Below are 17,640 nucleotides of genomic sequence, written 5' to 3' on the forward strand. Positions count from 1 at the left end.
GTCATGATCCCAGCGTTCTGGGATCGAGCCCCACATCGGGCTTCCTGCTCAGCGGGAAGCCTGCTTCTCCCTCTCCCCCTCCCCCTACTTGTGTTCCCTCTCTCACTGCCTCTCTCTCTGTCAAATAAGTAAATAAAATCCTTGAAAAAAAAAAAAAGAAGAAACAAACAAACAAACAAACCAAGCAGATAGTGCAAGGCTGTGACCATACTTAGCAGAGGCTCATGGCCTAGGGAAGAGTGGGACTAGCCATGGCCCTGGGATCACAGGGGCTACTTAACTACCTCCTTTTCACATCTCTGGCAGCAAAATGGATGGGGTGCACACACCCCGGCAGAAGAGGAGCACACCCCTGAAGGAGCGGCAGCTCTCCAAGCCCCTGAGTGAGAGAACCAACAGCTCTGACAGTGAGCGGTCCCCCGACTTGGGCCACAGCACACAGGTACCCCATCACCCCTCAAGGCTGGGACCCTCTGAGCATCCTTAGACCTTGGCTTCTGTTTTGTCATCTTCCTTGGGTAGTTAGGTAGAGAGAAAAGGAGGAATACTTTGAAATGCCCTGAATAAAAATCTTGAAGACAGATCTAAATCAGAGAAGTCTAACATGTGTTACTTACTACTAGTGTGGGATTGGCTTTGGTGCTGATCTTTGGGGAGCAGAGGAGGGAGCAGGAAACACCAGCATCGTCGCAGCCATCAGCCCCAAGTGGCATTTCCACACCTTGTTCGTTCTGCCTCCTCTGCCCCCATCAGACATCAGGCTGGAGATTGTGAGGTGCATCAGTTGTTCTGGAGGATAGCAGCCATCAAAATCTCACAGGATGTCTCCCATCGGGGCTCAGATACCTTCAGTACTACTCTGTGCCGGTGATAGTGATTTCAAGCTGGCAAATCAACAATATTAAAATGTTTTGATTGAAAGACCTAAGAGTAGGCTAGAAGAGAAGCAGAAGAAACCGGACCTCAGGGATTAGGTCCTCTTTCTGAAGGCCAGTGGTATTGGGGGCTTGGGGACGGAACCTTTCTAAACTGATACACCTCACACAACTACTCTTCCTCTAGAGAACAGCAAACCTGTTTATTTACCTGATAAATATCACCAAGAGGAAAGTTTGTGTCAATGTGGCTTCCCGAGTATTACAGAGCTGAAACTGAGCTGGAGACCAGAATAGCCTGCCTGGGGCGAGGTGTCGTCCTTCTTGCTAATCACTGTTCCTGACATACCTTTTGTTCCCTGTGACAGCGGGGCTCCCCACACAGCGCTCACTGCCGCTCTCCTTGGTTCTCTCCCCACTGCCCTCATTTTCATTTCTGTGAGCACCTGCTAACTGTTCCCTCCCTCCTCCTTTCCTGGTACTTCATGCTGTATCATTACCCTTTAGGGATGCTGACTGCGTTTCTAGCTTCATCTGCCCTCCCTCTGTCAGGACAACTGCTATGGCTTTGTTCCTGGCATCTGAGTGTGTTCTTTAAGGACTGTGCTTAACTCTTTATCCTCGTCCTTTCCATTTTGCTCTGGCCAGTGGGATACTGAGTCTCCTCCAGAAATTCCTAGTATCTGTTTTCTCTGAATACCCTTGCTCCAAAGATTTTCTACCCTAGTGCCCCCTTCCCTACCCTTAAGCTCCCTGGGGACTGCCTGACAGGTACTTTTATCCCTGCAGATTCCAAGAAAGGTGGTGTATGACCAACTGAATCAGATCCTGGTATCAGATGCAGCCCTCCCAGAAAATGTCATCCTTGTCAACACTGCTGACTGGCAGGGCCAGGTAAAGCATTAAAGATGGCAGGGCTGGGGAGGAGAGGTTCTGGGGAACAAGAGGCAGGACATGGAGAAATAGGAAAATGATCCCCATGTCTCAGGCCCCTCTTCCCTGAACTCAGCCTATGGGTCTGGGCTCTTGTACCGCTTTTGTCACTTTCTGGCCTATAGGACCTCACTTCACTAACTTTCTGTACCTCAATTTCCTCATCTGTAGAAAAGCAGTCGATCGTACCTTCCTTCCGGGGTGGTTATGTGTGGTTTTCCTGTCAGCATAACAGAATAAAGGTAGCTTGAGAGGTACGGAGTGCTATAAAATGCCAGAGGTGGCCCCTAGTTCCCATGAAGGCAGTTCAGAAGAGGCAGAGCCAATCCCCTCTGGCTCCCAGTCACTGCTGTCCACCCAGTTAGATCCTGGTGCCAGAATCCCTCTTTCCTAGCAGCCCTGTCACCTGGAACATAGCCTACAGAGACAGCATTAGAATCTAAAGATTCCTTAGCCTTCCCACATTTCCTGGTTAGCACGTCTACGTGGGTCTAGCCCCACCTTCTCTTCACTGGCAGCCGGAAACCTGACCTCTTCTTTGCCTAGCTTTGGTCTAAAGGACAGAGGACAGGGCCCTGCAACTCTAGCTGGGCCTTGCTCTCTTGGTGCCTGTGGGGGAGCTGCATCCCTGCTTTGTGGCTCACCTGTGTCCCTGCCCTTTCCCTCCCCGCCCCCCAGTATGTGGCAGAGCTGCTCCAGGACCAACGGAAGCCTGTCGTGTGCACCTGCTCCACCGTCGAGGTCCAGGCTGTGCTGTCCGCCCTGCTCACCCGTATCCAGCGCTAGTAAGGGCTTATTTATCTCCTGCCCTTTGGGGTTACCGCTGACCTCATCCTCTCACCCTGACTTCTAAGCAGTGACAGGACTGCCTGGCCTCATCAGACTAAAAATCCTCGGTCGCCGTGTGTGTGGACAATGGCAGGCCATGGTTCTCTGACATCCCTGCTGGCCCCAGAGGTCAGGGAGTGAAAATGTCATTTTCCTGCTCTCCCTGCCTCCTCACCTGGACTCCTTGACCTGCCACATCTTCTTCTTAAACCCAGGATGAAGATGATCAGGGAGAAAGAACCAGGGTTTTACAAAGGCCTTTTACTCTCACCCCTCTAACTGTGCCGTGCTGCATGGCATGCAGAGTCGGGGCTTTCCCTCCTTGGGACCTCCCCAGAGGGGCCGGGAGTCCCTGCCAACGGGAACAAGAACTTCGGGCCTTGCAGGCATTTGGGCTTATGCCCACTGCTGACCCCTGGCACTACTGCCAGACTGTCTCCCATTAGCCTAAGCTAATTCTTTCTTCCTTCTAGATAGTTAGTTACTTGCCCTCTTCGATCCTGGATTTCTCTCCTAATTCTGAAAGCACTGTAGTTTATTGCTTCTCTGTGTATTATTTTGTTTATTGGCTTATTTTTCCCGTGTGTGTTGTTGAGATCAAGTAAAGCCAGAGCTTGGGGCCCTCCTCCAAGCAGGATGCTGGTGCACCTCCCAGATGTGGTTGTGACTCTTCCCTTGCTCCCCAGCTGCAACTGCAACTCCTCCATGCCAAGGCCGGTGAAGGTGGCAGCAGTGGGAGGCCAGAGTTACCTGAGCTCCATCCTCCGGTTCTTTGTCAAGTCGCTGGCCAGCAAGACCTCTGACTGGCTCGGCTACATGCGCTTTCTCATCATTCCCCTCGGTAAAGATGGGGCAGATTTCATTCCTGAAGCAGCATGTTGGGGCTGGGCCCTAGGAAGGGACAGCTAGGGAGACCGAAAGGCCAGGCCCTTATTCTGTCCCGTAACCAGTTCACCTTCTCTTGTTTCCATCTCCCAGGTTCTCACCCTGTGGCCAAATACTTGGGCTCAGTCGACAGTAGATACAGCAGTACCTTCCTTGATTCTGGCTGGAGAGATCTCTTCAGCCGATCGGAGCCCCCCGTGTCAGGTAATGGCCCCTTTGCAAGGGATTGAGGCAAGATGCCTCCTGGGTCATGGAGAGCCAGTCTTGGCCAGAGGAGAAGGCCAGAAAAGCATACTTCTTTTCCTTCCTATGGCTCTACCACTCACAATCCCTTTGCATGTTTATTTTTTCAGTAAGTATTTATTAGGAGGAGGCCCATTATGTGCAGCCCTTTTTCACTCTGGATGTTTTTAGTCTCTGCTGTTTGCTCTGCTCCTGTACATCTAGAAATGAGGAGGGTCATGAGGGGGTGGTAAGGAGGACATTTCTAGTTGTAGAAATCAAACATAAGAAGCGAGAATAGTTACTAAGCAGTCTGTTGGTAAGCAAATAACACTGTGCCGACCGTGTCTTTACTCTGAAATACAGAGTAAGAGTGGCAGGGCTTAGAGTGAGCTTGAGCTCTGCAAGGCTGAGGAGTAGTAAATGCATCACCAGACCTTGAAGGAAGTGATGGGCAGAGACTGGTGGAGTGGAGGGGTTCCTCTAGATTATGAGATTGGTTTAAGCAAAACAGATGTGATGTGGGACATGATCAGCCTGGGAAAGAGCAGAACTCTGAGGAACTGCAGAGACTGGAAGGGAGAGAACAGCTCTTTGGTTCATCATTTCTTGTATTCAAAACCCAAGGATCTTTAGAACCTTTCCTCTGTCGCAACTCCTAGGGTCTTCTGATGGGTCTCAAGAAAGGGGATCTCTTTAAGAGGGTTTTCAGCTTTATCTGCTGAAATAGTTGGTAGTTATCTCTTGTCTTTTCTGCAGAGCAACTGGATGTGGTAGGGCGAGTCATGCAGTATGTCAACGGGGCTGGTGTGACACACCAGCTCCCTGTGGCTGAAGCGATGCTGACCTGCAGACACAAGTTGTAAGTTTGACTTCAGGGGATTTCTTGGGAATGGGTTGGGTGGGTTTGATGAATCTTGAGTTTTCTTTGCTTTTCCATATTTTCCTTCTCCCCACTCATTTCCCTTTATAGGCACCCAAGAGAATATGAGGGACAGAAAGAGACCGTTTTTATACTGGCTCCCATGCAGGCACTCCCTTCCTTGTCCTGGGCCTCCCCACCCAAATGGATACCCACTTAGTATAAGAGACGTCCATCCTAGGGGCTGACAGTCACACGTGGTGCAGCATGCAGAATCGGGTCTTTTGCCTCCATCTGTGGCTCCTTGTGCCATCCTGAGACATGGTGGAAAGTGTCATGTAGTGTCTGGACTCCCTTGATGCCACAGTAAAATATGAAAAGCTTCTATCCCCAACTCTCCACAGAGTATCACCCACTAACTGTAAGGCTTTCCTTTCTCTACCAACAGCCCTGATGAAGACTCCTATCAGAAGTTTATCCCCTTCATTGGTGTGAGTACTGACTCCCCACTCCTCTGTACCCCACTCACTCTCCTGGCCTTCCTGTTCCTGCCCTCGTGCACGTGCGTGCGCATGCGCGCACACACACACACACACACACACACACACACACACACACATAAAGGATTCATCTAGACAGTGGTTCTCATCCAGAAGCAGTTTTGCCCCCAGGGCACATCTGGCAATGTCTGCAGACATTTTTGGTTATCACAGCTGAAGTTGGGGTTCTACTGGCATCTAGTGGTTAGAGACCAGGGATGCTGCTAAAGTTCTGACCACAGGACAGCACCTACAACAGATTTATCTGGCCCCAAAGTCAGTAGTGCCCAGGTCAAGAAATCCTGGGCTGGGATATGCCCTGAGCTGTTTCTTTGTGTCCTCCTTTCCCAAATCATGAGCTATCCCCAGATGAGCACTGGTATCTCATATTTATTACACCAAGCCCAGAACCTAGTGCCTCAGCCTAGGGAGTCATGTCCAGAGCATAATTTCCACGGGCTCCAGGGAAAAGAAAGCTGCCTCAGAAATGAAATAATGGTAGATGATATTATGAAGAGAAGTCCAAGAAGTAGGTATTTCCGTCTTCAGGGTCAGATGTACCATTGAAACGAAGGGCCCTTCTTTCCCCTTCTATTTCGTCAAAGGAGAATCTCTAGATGAGTTGATTTTGGAAATAAAAGGAAAACCTCTTAGATATCTCTGATGGCAGGTGGTACTGGCTTTCATTTGGCTGTAGCTGGGCCATAAGACCGAGACCAACCAAGAGAGGAATGCCAGAGGTGACAGAGCTGACACCCTGTGGGGCCAAAGCACACCACAAAAGCATGGCTGAAAATTCATATTTCCATGTATGAGGCCATCGAATTTCTCTTCCAAATCAGCTTATATCTTTTCCTGTAATCTCCTAGCTTTGGGTAGGGGGGCATATGCAGACAAAGAGCCTATTCTATGGTCAACCCAGATACTAGATGTCTTGAGTGATCGTGGGAGATCCCTGAGCCTGGAAAAATTCGATTGTCCCTTCTTATGCCTTGCTAAAGCCTGCTGTCTGAAAGTTCCGCTCAGTCCCTGTTAGGCACTGGGGCTGCTCCCCTAAGCCTTGCCAGAGGCTCTGCGCCATGGCCTGTAACCTAGGCTGATGATTGATTTGCGTCTTCATGGAGCTGTGGGTTGCTGCCCACTCTAGCCTCACAGACAAGAGAGAAATATAAACAAATTTAAAATTGAAACAAACAAAGGAACTGGCAGCTTCATATAATGCCAGGGGAGTAAGGGGAATTATATCCAGGAAGTTGAGAGTGTCAGTGTGTTACTTTCTGGGAACTAAAATAAGGATGCATAGAGAATTTAGGACAAACTTCAGTGAATAGCAGCACTGTGTTCTGAGCAGCCTTGAGGGGACCATCTGCACATGATCTCTGCTCCCCATCAGTACCTAGGGTCCAGTTTCTGTGACCTCGCAGCTCTCCCTAGCACCTCTGCCAGGTGCTAGGTAGGCCCTGGGTCTGCTACTTCACCAGGATTCACCTGCACTTCAAGCCACAACTGTGACATTCAAATAGTCTGTTTCTAGCTGTGCCTTTGCTGGCTGTTGGAGGGCCCTCTCTGTCCTTCCCAGAATTCTCTATGAGAAATCTAAAATTCTTTGGGAAGCTGAAATCAGTACACTGCCTTGAGTTAGGGAAGGGGCAGGGGTGCGTATGACCACCGTCTTATTCATATTCACCCAGATTCCAGCAAGTCTGGAAAGGAGGAAGCTGATATCAGCACATTCCCTTGCTTGGTTTCACACAAGCAGGCATTCAGAGAGCTCCCCCTCTGCAACACGCTGCCTTACCAAGCTTTCTCACAGTGGCTCTTCACTTCTCTGACATGGGAAGATGGTCTCCTACTAGCCATGTGGTCTTAGAAGAAACATGATCAGAATACTGAAATGGGCCCTGCCTTCAAGGTGGCTTTGCCCTCCCCAGAAATGAGCTATGAGGTCTTGTGTGCCCCCACCTCATTGTTTAGAACTGGGCTTTTTTACACACCTTAAAGATCAGATCTGGGCTGCTCTGGATTTGCAAAGATTTTTAAAGCCTCTCATCAAATAATGTATAGTAATGGCTGTTGTGTCTAATCACCTGCTTCCAACTGGATCGAAATGTGTCCAGTTTTAGTGAGAGGACCTAATGCAATGTCTCTTCTTTCTCCCAGGTGGTGAAGGTGGGTCTGGTTGAAGACTCTCCTTCCACTGCAGGTGAGCCTGGGGCCCTTGTGCTCCTGTGAAGTGAGGTGATGCCTTCCCGGCCTCCTCTCTAGTCCATCAGGCCAGAAGGTGAAGACTTTGGGTGTTCCAAGGTTAAGGCAGAGTTTGGGCACCCTCACTTCCCAGGTGAAGCGGTGGCAGGGGGCAGTGGGGAAGTGTCTAAGGCTCAGTAGCAGCTGAGACTGAGGGGCCCTCGACCCCTTGTCACCAACTGGTCAGGGGTGGCTTCCTCTAGCCAACTGTGTTTGTCCCCCTGACAGGCGATGGGGATGACTCACCTGTGGTCAGCCTTACTGTGCCCTCCACATCACCGCCTTCCAGCTCAGGCCTGAGCCGAGATACCACAGCCACCCCTCCTTCGTCCCCATCCATGAGCAGTGCCCTCGCCGTTGTGGGGTAAGGGGCTCTTGCCCATACCTTTCCTTCCTGCCAAACCCCTCCATCAGGGCCCAGGAACCTGACTGACTCCCCCCACCTGCCTGCAGCATTGCATAACAATGATGGCATACCAAGTGTAGAAGGCAGGATAGGATAGTGGCAAGAACTTTGGAGTTCGAATTCAGAGACTTAGGTCACTAGCCAGGCAAGTGGAACAGCTTTGTACAATGCAGGATAGTTTCTTCCTCATCTGTCTCCCGGGGTCAAAGGGTTGAATGAGACAAATGGCAGAGAGGCCCTTTGCAGCCTGTAAAGTGCTGTGCAGAAGTCTTGCTGGGGTCTGCCCAGCGTGGTGGAGTGTGGCCATAGAAGTCCCGCACACCTGGGTTTGAGTCATGGTTCTGTGTTAGGTCCACTGTATTAGCTTGTGTTAAAGAACAAATTACTCAGTGACACTTGTTCAAGCACAGTGAGGGGAGGGGCGCCTGGGTGACTCAGTGGGTTAAGCATCTGACTCTTGATTTCAGCTCAGGTCACGATCTTGGGGTCGTGGAATCGAGTCCCATGTCGAGATCCATGCTCAGCACAGAGTCAGCTTGGGATTTTCTCTCTCTTCCTGTCCCTCTGCCCCTCCTCCTGCTTGCACACTCACTCTCTCTCTCCCTCTCTTTCTCAAATGAACAAATAAAATCTTAAAAAAAAAAAAAAAAAAAACACAGCGAGGGAGACCACATCAGGGCGTGACCATTGAGATAGGTGTAGGGAGCACTGCCATGGATTTTGCAGGGTGGGTGGCTCAACTCCAAACACAGCCTGAACAAGTGGGGATTTCTACCCTGGGAGCAGATATGGATGGAAAATTACCAAGCGGAAACGTCAGGCGTAAGAGGGGTTCTAAACAGTCCTAACAGGATTTTGCTGAGACAAGTCAGGGTGTCAGACATCTCCTGGGGGTGGCGGGGGACGAGGAGCCTGACCAGGTGATCCAGATGATCAGAGAGGGGAGGTGGGGGTTCTTGCTAACTGTCTTAGCAGGGTTCTTGATAAAACTGGATTTTACAAGGAAGTACACAAATGGGTCTATGAAAAGGTTTAGGAGCCAAACTAAAGATTCTGAAGTTTACTCCAGCAAAGAACCTACATCACTTGGACAAGTTACTAAGCTTCATTTCCGACTCTGGCTGGGAGTAGAGTGAAATAGCCGTGTCCGAGTTCTGTGAGGCTGTGTGTTGCTGGTGCCTGGCACGAGGGAGCTGCTGCCTTCTTTCATGCACGCAGTCTGTCTGTCTGTCAGCACAGTAGCCGTTTGAGGCACTGGAGCTGTAGCAGTAAATAAGAAAGGCTCGTCCTGGTCCTGGAGCTCGGGCTCCTAGGCCCTGGCAATGGCAGAGCAGCAGAACGTTCAAACTGGGCAGGTTGCAGCAAGCACTGTGAAAAAGTAGTAGGGGGATGGCTCTGAAAGGGGAAAGAATTTCTTTAGGGTCTCAGGTATCGAGAGTTTAGATCAGGTGGTCAGGGTAGCCTCTCAGGAGGCAGCTCTCATGCCAGGCCTGAGCAGCAGGAGCTGACAGGGAGGGTGGAGCAGAGCTCTCCCGGAGGGGACCCGAGGGAGCAGCCCATGAGGTGAGAAAAGGGCAGGTGTGGGTCAGGAACACAAGTGGGCCCCTGCACCTTCTTCCTCCCTATTTCCCTTTTCTCTGCCTTGCTTCTTTCTGTTTCTTCTCAGCAGCAGAGAGGGTAGGCACTGGCCGGTGGTTTTTCCAGAAACACCAATGGCAGAGTCATGGTCCCTGAAGAACATGAATATTCTTAGATGGCAAGAGGCCTCCATTGCACTCTATCCTCTCTCACCCCCTCCTTCCCTCCTCCCCTTTTCACTTCCCTTCGTGGTCTCTAGTCCAAGAAAGGAGGAAATCCCACACAGCCGGTAATGCCTCATGGTTCCAGGCTTCCCAGAGGGCCTGGGGACCAGCCCTTACCTCGACCTCCTTTCCTATCCCATTTAAGCTAGTTTTTAATGGGACCACTAGAACCACGCAGAAAGAGAAATGTCAGATGACTTTTGTAGCCTGTGTGCCTATTGTGTCTGACACCTCCTTCTGAGAAAACATCAGCCCCTTTTCCCCTTGGAGCTAAAATTATCCCTGAGCTAGAGGTGCCATAAATAAGAGAAAGCCGCAGGTCAGCAGCCGTCAGCTCTCCCTCCTGGGGCTGCTGTGGAGCCAGCCGAGGTGCTCGCGCCTCTGCCCCACTTAATCTCTCCAGCCCTTGGCTGGGTTTTGCCTGGGCTTTGCTTGCCGGGTGTGTACATGTGCATGTGCGCACACGTGTGTGCATGTGAGTGTGTGTATGTGTGCATCCACGCTTTCTTCATAAAGCCTCCTTCCTCTCTGCTTCCCTCGTCCCCCTGTGACTTCACATTCGGTTCCTTCACAGTACCTCAGGTCTTTACCCTCTCCTGGCTTTGTCTTCCGATCAGTCTGTCTCTCCCTTCCCACACAAACCAATTCTGTGAGACTGGAGGGAACCCAGAACCACTTAGCCTGCCACCTCCCCTCACCCCCCCAGAGCCTGGCAGCCCCTCCTGGCCCCCCAGTCTGGCCATTGAGAACTGAGGGCAGAGCCTACTCTCCGTTACTGTTCCCCTTCTTCAGGAGCCCCAACAGCCCATATGGGGACGTGATTGGCCTCCAGGTGGACTACTGGCTGGGCCATCCTGGTGAGCGGAGGAGGGAAGGTGACAAGAGGGATGCCAGTTCCAAGAACACCCTCAAGAGCGTCTTCCGCTCAGTGCAGGTTTCCCGCCTGCCCCATGGTGGGGAGGCCCAGCTTTCCGGCACCATGGCAATGACTGTGGTCACCAAAGAGAAGAACAAGAAAGGTAGGTGACATCTGAGACCAGGGACAATCAGGGCCACTAGGGTTTGCCGTCTCTTCTCAGGGTCTGGGACAGAATCTGTTTCTGGGAGACCTTTGGACGAGGGCAAAGCAGAACATATATTATGTGGTTCAGCCCAGGGTTCTGCAAGGATCCTAGCTCACCTTGTGAGATGAGGGCAGTCCTGTAACCAAGGAAACAGATGTCCCAGTGAGTAATCGGTCCCTGTCTGCCGAACATCAGTACCTCAGGGCCCCGGGGTAGTTAATGCTGCCCTAACGAAGGGAGCCTTTCCAGCCACTGCCCTCTGGGAAGGACCATGTGACAGAGGAGGACATCACCGTGTCCCCATGAAGCAGAGCATTTGCACCCGATCCTGGAAGTCACTCAAACCTGCATGAGCGAAAGGGCATAGTTGTTTAAGAATTAAGAGGAGTAGGGGTGCCTGGGTGGCTCAGTTGGTTGTCTGCCTTCGGCTCAGGTCATGATCTCAAGGTCCTGGGGTTGGGCCCCGTGTCTGGCTCCCTGCTCAGCAGGGAGTCTGCTTCTCCCTCTCTCGGCTCATGCTCTATCTCTCTCAAATAAATAAATAAAATATTTTTATAAATAAATAAACAAACAAACAAACCCGAGGAGCACAGCCTATTTTGGATAAGAGGGGTGGCTTAAGGCACTTGAGGTCGAGTTGCACATGGCCCCCGGTCCTATGCCCTGAGAAGGTAAGGCAGGAACCCCACAGCCAGGCCAGCCCCAGGGCAGAGCTTGCTGCTGTCTGCTCTGCCGACCTGGCTGTGCACCTGCCGTAGCAGGCAGGCCTGCCAGGAGACTCAGGGGCCCTCACAGCCCGACCCGGCAACCAGCTGTCAGGTAGGGGCTTTCTTTAACTGCTGGACCCTCCCTCCTCAGAGCACTCCCAAAGCAGCTGGACCTCTTTCTGTTCAGGCCTCTGCTTCATAGAGATCCTCTGGGGGGCAAGCAGGGGGCTGTGGCAGGTCTACAGGTGCACCTCAGTGACTTGCCCAGGGCAGGCCTGCCAGCTCCGCAGTGTCCTCCTTGCTGCCCCGACATCCCTGGGGCAGAGACGTTGCAAACACTCCTGTGAAGCCCTCCTAGCCACATCAGACTCAGCCCTATGTGGGTGTGAGTGTGTAGGAAGGAGAGCCCAAGGGCACAGGCACCTTGCCCCACAGGCTACCTGGAACATTCAAGCTGGAAGGGACCTCAGAGACTAACTGGCTCCAGGTCTTCGTTACACAGTTAGATATCGAGGCTCAGGGAGAGCCCTGTGCTGGGAGGGGGCAGAACGAAGATCCTGGTATGTGCTCCTGCATCCCCAGAGTTAGGGAGCAGGGGAGAAGGGATGGCTATCTGCAAATCACCTCCCCTTCCCACAGGAAGAGGGGCCAGTGGGGATGAAAGAGGAGAGGGGTGGCTGTTTTTCCAAGCGCTGTGACGGAGGTGGTTCTGCTTGCTTTCCAGTTCCCACCATCTTCCTGAGCAAGAAACCTCGAGAAAAGGAGGTAGATTCCAAGAGCCAGGTCATCGAGGGCATCAGCCGCCTCATCTGCTCTGCCAAGCAGCAGCAGACCATGCTGAGAGGTACGGGGAGACATGGGAGGAGGGCTGCCGGGCAAGGTGGGGAGAGGGGCACGGGACTCTGGGGGGAGGGAGGCGATGGCCCTCCCCAAGGGACCCTGGGGAGGTGGCCTTAGCAGCCCTGGTCAACCCCTCCTTCCCCTGTCACCCCAGTGTCCATCGACGGAGTCGAGTGGAGTGACATCAAGTTCTTCCAGCTGGCGGCCCAGTGGCCCACCCATGTCAAGCACTTTCCAGTGGGACTATTCAGTGGCAGCAAGGCCACCTGAGGGCACTATCTCCTGGCCACTCTCCCTCCTGGCACTGCCACCAGCCTCACCGCCTGCGGGCAGGGGGAGGCCAGCAGGCCCGGGACCAGCATCCCCTTTCCTGGCCCGGGGGCCTGCATCTCTCTTGCCCAGTCCTGAAGGACACTGCCAGTGGGGACACTGCTCCCCTCCCTCCTGCTCAGTCCTCTCCCTCCTGCTCCAGGCGCAAGGCATGTCGATTTTGCCTTCTGGCGCCCATCCCTGGAACTGAGTCCTCTGGGCCTTCCTTCGACTTCCAGTCTCCCCACGTGGCACCAGTTCTTTCCTGGAAATAGGAAACCCGGAATCCTGGCCCACAGCAGGGAGTCCAGCCCTCCCCACCTCTGCCAGCTGCCCAACCTGCCCCCCTCAAGTGGGGCCCAGGACCACTTCCCACTGCCGTGGGTTCTCCCAGTGGGGGGTAGAAGGGATACCCTGGGCCCAAGGGCCCCCCTCCCCTCCACAGTCACAGGGGCGGCCCCACCCCTCCCTCACCGCCAGGACAGCATTTCTATGGTAATGCCATATCTTTCTCGGGTGGAGGGGCCTTCCTGGTCTCCCCCATGCACGATCTCCACACTTACCCCCAGGTCCCCCTTAGATGTCTCGAGCGCCCTTGAGTGTTTCTTTGTTCTCTGCACAGCCAGTCTCTTGGTGGTTCCATGTGACTTGCTTGGGCACCAGCCCCTGTCCTTGTGGCTTCCCCCTTGTTGATGACTGTCCTCCCTCTGCTTCCTACCCCCTCCACCCCAGCACAGCGCTGCCTCTTCCTGAACTCCAGACTGAGACAGATGGGAGGCAGACCCCCACTGGCAGATTGTCTGTGACCCTACATCTCCCTGTGCCTACCGTGTCCATTTGTGTCCCACTCCCTAGTGTATTCTTCCCTTCCTCACGCCTAGGCAGAGAGCCCACCTTCCCAGCTGGGTGTTTCTCCAGCAGGCTCCAGTCCCTTCCTCTCGCCACAGGGGTCTGAGCCAACTCCTCAGCCTTGACCATCAGCCTTCTCAGGAGAAGCTGAGCACGCAGGGCCACCATCCCGGCCGCAGCCCTCTCTCCCCCACAGCACCTTCAGAGCTTTACTGTTGCCCTCTCACCCCTTCTAGAAGTTTTTGCACAGAACTTCATTTTGAAAAGTGTTTTTCTCATTCTCCATACCTCCCCAAACTCCTCCAGCCCTTACCCCCGCTCAGCCCTGCTGTCCAGAGCATCTCCTGGGCTGAGCTGCTCTCTTGGGGCCGGAGAGGGGTGGGGCTTGAGGGACCAAGTGGATGTTGGGTTTTTCATTCAATAAACTGGTGATTTCTTACCAACTAGCAAGGCTTGGGCTTCTATGCCTCTCACTGTGATGCAGGATCTGTACGACCCTCTCCCCTCCACAACACAGCCGACTCCTCTCAAAATCAGCTCCTTTCAAATGGCTGGAAAGAAGCATATTCTCATTTCCTTAATTAGAGAAATAGGCATGAAGGTGTCTTTCCCAGTATGAGGCAAGCAGAGGTCAGAAACAGAAGTAACACTCTTCTCACACCAAAATCTTTTTTTTCTCTAGGACTCACCATCCCCAAATCCTACCTCCCAAGACAGTGACGTGTCGAGCGCAGTTTCTACTCTTCTGATTAAAGATTAGAACTTGGTTTCTTTCCCTCTACTAGGCTGATGTCCTGCCATAGTTTCTGGAAGCTGGTGAAGTCTGAGGCCCAGGTGGAGGGGGTGGAGCTGGGGTCCACCATTGAGTTGGTTTTCCTGCCTGCCCTTAACTTAGAGATGGAAAACAGTCATAGCCCCTGCTCCCTGGATGCCTGGTTCTTCACACATTCCCAGGATAGAGGCCTGCACACCAGCCTTCCTCCGGTGAAGAAGTGCCCAGGGGTTGGGGCTTGCGTAGGGGAGGGCCTTGGCGTCCTTGCCTTGCAGGACACAGCCACAGAGGAGGGGATGACCTAGCAGGGCAGGCTGTTACTGGCTTCCCAAGCCCTGTGGTCCAGTGACCTAAGGGAGGGAGGTTCTGGGACCCAGCAGTGTGGCCCTGCACCAAACTCTCTGAGCCTGGAATATGGAAATAGTGCCTGCCTCCCAAGGGGAAAAGTCCAGTGAGGTCTGTGAGAATGGCCCAGAAATGCAGTCTGCGCGTTAGTTACCGAACAAGGTGTACAAATGGTTGGTGAGAGGAAACACCAGAAGTCAAATTGTGTTTAAGATGAGCTAGAGAGGATGTGAGTGTTGCCTCCGGGCCGAGTGGAAGCTTCATGAGAGGCCTGGGGGCAGGAGGCAGTGGGGGAGGGCTCAAGCAGTGCCGGGGCTGGGGGGGCCCACGAGCAGTGGAAGTCCCAAGGTGGAAGGGTGTGGGGGACAAGCAGACTCAGGTCCAGCTCAGAGCTGAGAAGACGAGCCGATGAAGAGACACAAGCTCCCAGCCTGCTGTGTCTGACTCCACATCCAGGGCCTCCCCTCCTCCTACCTCCAGGGCTTCACTCTTGCAGTTGCCCCCTCTCTCCTGCCATCATCTCTACCAGATCTTTCCCGTCTGCATGCCAACACGCAGTAATAGCTCTCATGTCAAAAACAACTTCCCAGCATCTAAATCCCCTCTGACTGCCACGTCTCTGCTCCCTAAAAAGTGAAATTCTTCAAGACTTGTTCATGTTCCCTGCCTCCACTTCTACTCCTTCAGGCTTTTTTCCTCAACAGCCCCATCAGAAGTTCCCTTACCAAGTTCACCTGAGGTGCCACATCCAAGGGTCATTTTTCTTGCTTGACCTCCACTTGACATGTGGACAGCACTCTGCTCTCCTTCTACTTCTCTGACTGTGCTTTCTTGGCCTCCCTTACCGTATCTTCAGCTTCCCAGCCTTGGAACACTGGAAAACGCGGGGCTCCAGCCTCTGGCCTTCTCTCTCCCCACACTCAGCCCTGTAGTGTGAAATGCTCCTGTGTACACAGACCTCTCCCTCCATTCTTCAGGTGCTGAGGCCAGAACCTTTGGAACCACCACTGATTTCTCTGTGTCTCATACAACGTCCAGTCCACCGGCAAGTACTATAGGCCTTCCCAAAACAAATCAAGAACCCAGCAGTGCCCCACCCTTCACTGCTGCTACTCACGTCTGGATGTTCTAATAGCCTCTTAATTATCTGTGCTTCCACCTACTCTTCCTGTAGTCTGTTCTCCACACAATAGCCAGAGAGAGCTTTTTAAAATGTTAATCAGATCGTGTTAAATTACCAATTTAAACTGCCCAATGGCTTCCCATCCCACTAGGAATGTAATCCAAAGCCCTCATCATAACTCACAAAGCCTAGCATGGGTGGTTCGTGGTAGAATTCTCGCCTGCCAGAACTCACAAGGCCTACGTGATCTGACCTCCCGAAGGCTGTTTGATCTCTCCTCTCACTCTGCCCCTCCCTGGCCTCCTCTGCATGCCTCAGACACACCAGGAACGCTCTGCCTCAGGGTCTTTGCACAAGCTATTCCCCCTGCCCATCCTGCCCCTGCCTCTAGGTCCATTTGGCTTGCTCCCCCCATTGAAGTCTTTGCTTAAAGGTCACCTCAGAGAAGCCTTCCCTGCTCTACCTGTCTTGAATAGCACCTCCCTTTTCTGTCCCCCTTCTTTAGTTTTCCTTATTAGCCCTTCTCACTCCTTGGCACTTAATTATCCATTTGTTTCTCTCTCCCCACTAGAATGTAAGCTCCAAGAAAACCGGATTTTTTTTTTTAAACCGGCTCTATCCTTGGTACCCAGGACCCTTCTTGGCTCATCCCTAGGTGCACAATGCATATCTGTGGACAGAATGAATGAAGAGGCCTTGTGCTGCTGCAGTGACAGACCTTAATGCCTCAGCCCAAAAGACACCTGAGTTGTCCCACAGGCCCTGCATTAAGAAGATAGACTCCTAAGAAGAGGGAAAGAGTTGTGTAGGAATGATTTCCAGAATTCCAAACATGGGGCAACTCAGATTTACACGTTGAGACAGCTTGCCCAGTCACTGAGAGTCAAGGCTGCACCACAGCAGAACTGCCCATTGGGCCGCCAGAAACATTCTTCTAAGGCGAAGAGTAGCATTTTGGTGCAGAAGGTGAAAGAACTTCTGTCTAACTTGTATACCAACTCCAGATTGTTTTATTGTTAATTTAAACAAACATGTATTTTAGAATAGTTTTAGATTTACAGAAAAGTTGCAAAGTTGGAACAAAGAATTGCTGTATACCACCCATCCCCCAGTTTCTCCTATTGTTAACATGTTACATTAGTATGGTATACTTATTATAACTAGTGAACCAATATTGATACATTATTATCAACTATAGTCCATATTTAACTCCGATTCCTTAGTTTTCCCCTAAAATCTTTTTTTTTTAATATATTTATTTGAGAGAGAAAGAGAAGAGAGCGCAAGCAGGGGGAGCTGCAGAGGGAGAAGCAGGCTCCCCACTGAGCAGGGAGCCCCACGTGGGGCTTGATCCCAGGACCCCGGGATCATGACCTGAGCTGAAAGCAGACGCTTAACCAACTGAGCCATCCCGGTGCCCCTCCCTAAAGTCTTTTATGCATTCCAGAATCCCATCCAGGATACCACACTACATTTACTGCTTTGGGCTATGACATTTTCTCAGACTTTCCCTATTTCTGATAACCTTGACAGTTTTGAGGTGTACTAGTCAGGTATTTTGTAGAATGCCCCTTGGCTGGAATTTGCCAGCACATCCTATCAAGGGTACCTGCCTTCAACATGATTCGTCAGCCTTGATCAGCTGGCTGAAGTATTGTTGTCTAATAAGTTCACACCCTCTTCCCTACCATGCTCTTAGGGAGGAAGCCACTAAGCACAGCCTAGATAAAATATAGATTTTTTCCTCTATATCCATTATTTGGATTCTAGACAGCAGATTTCTTCTAGACAGCGGATTTCAGATCCATGTTTTAAACTCCTGTCATCACCTACTGCTGTGTCCTGGGACAATGGCGTGGATGACCCTCTCACCACCACCTGCGAGCATCTTCTTTTAGCCAAGCTGCTGCTAAAGTGCCTCATGTGGCTTCTGCCACAGACTCCTTCAAGGGGCCCCAGGAAATCAATTCAGCTGATAACTTCCTTTTCACCAAGGAGGAAGCCCAAGGTCAGACAGCTCCCTGCCCCAACCCCA

The 17,640-nt window shown here is 52.0% G+C and overlaps 1 protein-coding gene across 2 annotated transcripts in view; it reads left to right on the forward strand.

The window, feature by feature from the left end:
• The window catches only part of PACS1 (phosphofurin acidic cluster sorting protein 1), a 141,576-nt gene extending 125,358 nt beyond the window's left edge, over positions 1 to 16,218 (forward strand). Inside the window, exons 13-24 of one of the 2 annotated variants that reach the window (XM_087855045.1) lie at positions 307 to 442; positions 1,665 to 1,769; positions 2,487 to 2,593; positions 3,323 to 3,477; positions 3,615 to 3,725; positions 4,503 to 4,605; positions 5,054 to 5,096; positions 7,305 to 7,347; positions 7,617 to 7,752; positions 10,389 to 10,615; positions 12,092 to 12,211; positions 15,460 to 16,218. In XM_087855045.1, the coding sequence (XP_087711171.1) occupies positions 307 to 442; positions 1,665 to 1,769; positions 2,487 to 2,593; positions 3,323 to 3,477; positions 3,615 to 3,725; positions 4,503 to 4,605; positions 5,054 to 5,096; positions 7,305 to 7,347; positions 7,617 to 7,752; positions 10,389 to 10,615; positions 12,092 to 12,211; positions 15,460 to 15,614 (1,441 nt within the window). In that variant the 3' untranslated portion in view covers positions 15,615 to 16,218. Of the gene's footprint in view, positions 1 to 306; positions 443 to 1,664; positions 1,770 to 2,486; positions 2,594 to 3,322; positions 3,478 to 3,614; positions 3,726 to 4,502; positions 4,606 to 5,053; positions 5,097 to 7,304; positions 7,348 to 7,616; positions 7,753 to 10,388; positions 10,616 to 12,091; positions 12,212 to 12,361; positions 13,812 to 15,459 lie in introns of those variants that run through there. The other variant, XM_045775898.2, reaches the window with a different exon arrangement.
• Positions 16,219 to 17,640: the final 1,422 nt, after the last annotated feature.

Source organism: Ursus americanus, chromosome 24 (assembly GCF_024610735.1).
Source record: "Ursus americanus isolate L20-20 chromosome 24, mUrsAme1.1.p, whole genome shotgun sequence".
NCBI lineage: Eukaryota > Metazoa > Chordata > Mammalia > Carnivora > Ursidae > Ursus > Ursus americanus.